This window comes from Magnolia sinica, chromosome 12, assembly GCF_029962835.1.
Source record: "Magnolia sinica isolate HGM2019 chromosome 12, MsV1, whole genome shotgun sequence".
NCBI classification, from domain to species: Eukaryota; Viridiplantae; Streptophyta; class Magnoliopsida; order Magnoliales; family Magnoliaceae; genus Magnolia; species Magnolia sinica.
Window position 1 is genome coordinate 66,783,479 of NC_080584.1, and position 3,370 is coordinate 66,786,848.

Here is a 3,370-nt window from a genome sequence, read left to right on the forward strand (position 1 = left end):
TTGATCCGAAACTTCTGTTGTCCCTAAGAATTTTTCAACGGTAGGAATTTAACCCCCACCTTGTGGTGCATTTGAGATTATATATATTCCATATTGTTAGTATGAAATTCTAAATTAATATGAAAAAATGAATGGACGCTGTGGATAAAGTTCATATATCACGGTGGCCCCTCAATGACACTAGGAGCCTCTGCCTGTCCCGAGCTCCAAACAGGCGGGGGTAGTACCAAATCCGGGCGTTTCGGGAGCGGATTAGTTGAGACCGGACGCGGATTTCAATGTTCCTGCGCAAGCATGCTGGTGGGGCCCACGGCAATGTATGTGATAAATTCATTCCGTTTATCCGTTAGGATTTTAGACCATAAATTAGGTGGATAAAACACTCAAAGGGGTCACACGAGAGGGGAAATTGGGGAAAGAAATTCCCACCGTTGAAACCTTCCTGGACTTCACCTTGATATTTATATGCTATCCAAACCGTTTACAAGGTCATTCCAAATAGGATGAAGTGAAAACACCAAAAATATAGCGTGATACAGAAATTTTACGGTCATAAAAAATGCTTCGACGGTACTTACTGAATGCTCACTATTTTCTCTCATGTGGTCCACTTGAGTGTTGGATTCATCTCTTTTTTAGTCGCACGTCCAAATAATCTCTCAAAAAGGATGGACGGGTGGATTTCACATAAACATATCGGTGGGCCGCACCCAGCGTCCTTGCGCAGGAACTTGCTTTGAAACGCTTTCGCCGTAAATCCGCGTCCGTTGATACCCCGGATCCAGCCATGGGTGGGTGGGACCCTGAGTGTGGGGCTCGCAGTGATGCATGTGCCTTACATACCCTCTGTCCAACCATTTTAAAAGCTTAATTTAGAGCATGAAATATGAATTAAAAAGTAAAGCTGACTCAAATCGTTGGTGGACTACACCACAAGGAACAGTTGTGATTGAATCTCCACCATTAAAAACTTCATAGATTCCACCCGAATGTTTATTTGCCATCCAACCTGTTGAAAAGGCCACAAAATCCTGGATGAAAAGAAAAAATAAATACCATCTTAGATCCAAAGCTTTTACGTCCCACAAAAAGTTTTTACGGTCAATCACCTCTGTTTCCTGTACTATTGTCCACCTGGGATTTGAAACGGCGTCATTTTCTGGGTCATACCCTAAAATGAGCTTTCAATACGGATGGACGGACGGCGTGGATGTAATCACGTTCATCACAGTGGCCCCCATAGTCAGGGATCGCACCCACCTGGGTGGATCCGTGGTCTCACCAATCTGCTGCCGGCAATTTACCGAAATTGTCAGTTGCTTATGTGGACATGCGGTCCACGATCATCGGACGCGGATTGCGTTCTACCCCCGCCCGGACGGTAATCCGTCTGTGCAGGGCTCGTCCGGGCAGGGCTCTGTGGGGCCCAAAGTGACGTAAGTATTTTACCCACGCTATTAATTGCTTTTATTAGACCATTTAAAATTATGACCTAAAGAACAAGGCAGGTCCACGGCTCCAGTGGACCGCACCAAAGGAAGCTGCAGTGATAATGACGCCCACCGTTGAAACCTTTACGAGGGTCACTGTAATGTGTTTTTTTACCATCCAACCTATTAATAAGGTCATTGAGACGTGGATTAAGTGAAAACACAAATATAAGCTTGACACGAAACTTCTCCAGCTCCCAAGAACTTTTTAATGGTGGACGTTCAATCCCCACTTTGTGGTCCACTTAAGATTTCTACCTGCCTAATATTTTGCATCATATCTTAAAATGATCTGAGAAAAACGAATAACGGCGTGGATAAAACACTTACATCACTGTGGGGCCCACAAAGCCCTGCCGTCCGGGGGGTAGGACGCAATCCGCGTCCCTGATTATCTTGGTACCCGCAGTGGGAAATCTAGACAGTGGGTCCCACCTGATAGTGGTTTCAAATTCAACCGCAGTCCATTGTATTGTGAACAGCGGACACCATGAAGGTTGACATGCGCATGAGCTGACACCGACATCTGATCTTTGACCCAGTAGCAAAATCCTCAAAGAAAACTTCAACGACTACATTTCATAAGCCGGGCTTTTTGTCTATTTAAGAGGTCTGATTTCGCGTAGGAATCCATTCACAATACCGTTTCCATTTCATCTCAACATGGAGTTCTTAAGATTAACCTCTCTATATCTTCTATCCTTCGTTCTTCTCCTGCATGGCCTCCATGCTGCAGACCCTCTTTATCACATGTGTTCAAGCCGAAAAAACTACACAGCCAATAGCCCATTCAGCAAGAACTTGAACAAAATGCTGACCTCTCTCCCCACCAAAGTTTCGCTCATTGGCTTTGGGCTAAGCTCGGTAGGGAAGCGCCCTGATCAAGCAAATGGGCTTAGCTTATGTCGAGGCGATGTTCCAAGCTCCGATTGCAAGAAGTGTCTTGTTGGTGCGATTAGTGATCTTCGTGATCTATGTCCATACAAGGAAGATGCAGTCATCTGGTTTGATAATTGTCTCTTGCGCTACTCGAATGTTGATTTCTTTGGGGAAGTCGACACCATCAACAGGTTCTATATGTTGAACACACAAAGCGTAAATGACCCAGCTGCGTTTAATAAAAAAACCAAGGAATTACTACACCATTTGTCACATGAAGCTTACCTCAGCCCATTGATGTATGCTAGTGGAGATGTGGAGATTGGAGAACATGAGAAGCTGTATGGTTTGGCTCAGTGTACAAGGGATCTTTCTGGTGGGGATTGTAAGAAGTGCTTGGAGAGTGCCATAAGTGACCTTCCAAGCTGTTGTTACGGGAAGAAAGGTGGAAGAGTTGTTGGGGGGAGTTGTAATATAAGGTATGAGATTTACCCTTTTCTGAATGCCTAGACATGTCATTCATGTCTGTAGTTGTAATAATAGGGGATTCTTGTTGTATCCCCCCTGGAAATAGATTCTTTTATTTAACTTCATTTGCTATTATGTTTGGTTAAATGGAAAGGTAATATATCAGGAGGCCGGAAACCTGACCTCTCCCTAAAAACAAAATCAGGCTACAAAAGTAACATCCAGGGTGAAAGATGCCCGGACATTCAAAAGGCGTAGTTTTTTTTTTTTTTTTTTTTTTTTTTTAAAAAAATAATCTAAAATGAGGGTGGTTGGATATATGATTAAAGAATGAGAGTGATGCCTAATCTCATCCTGTTAGTCAGACTAAAAAATCAAAATAAAAAGGGAAATTGACTATACTAGCCTCGATGCATGGTCAAATTTCCTAAAAAAATTAAACCTTTCAAATATTCCGAAGGTGGCCTTTTGACAAACTTCTGAAAATTACTAGGACCAAAATGCCCTTTGCCCTTGGTTCAGTAGTTGTACGG

The 3,370-nt window shown here is 43.3% G+C and overlaps 1 protein-coding gene across 1 annotated transcript; it reads left to right on the forward strand.

Annotated features, from left to right (window-relative positions):
• The first annotated feature begins 2,148 nt into the window (after positions 1 to 2,148).
• Positions 2,149 to 2,962, forward strand: LOC131220592 (cysteine-rich repeat secretory protein 38-like). The gene has a single exon (XM_058215421.1). It carries the CDS (start codon positions 2,154 to 2,156, stop codon positions 2,877 to 2,879), a length of 726 nt encoding a protein of 241 aa, XP_058071404.1. The 5' UTR covers positions 2,149 to 2,153; the 3' UTR covers positions 2,880 to 2,962.
• Positions 2,963 to 3,370: the final 408 nt, after the last annotated feature.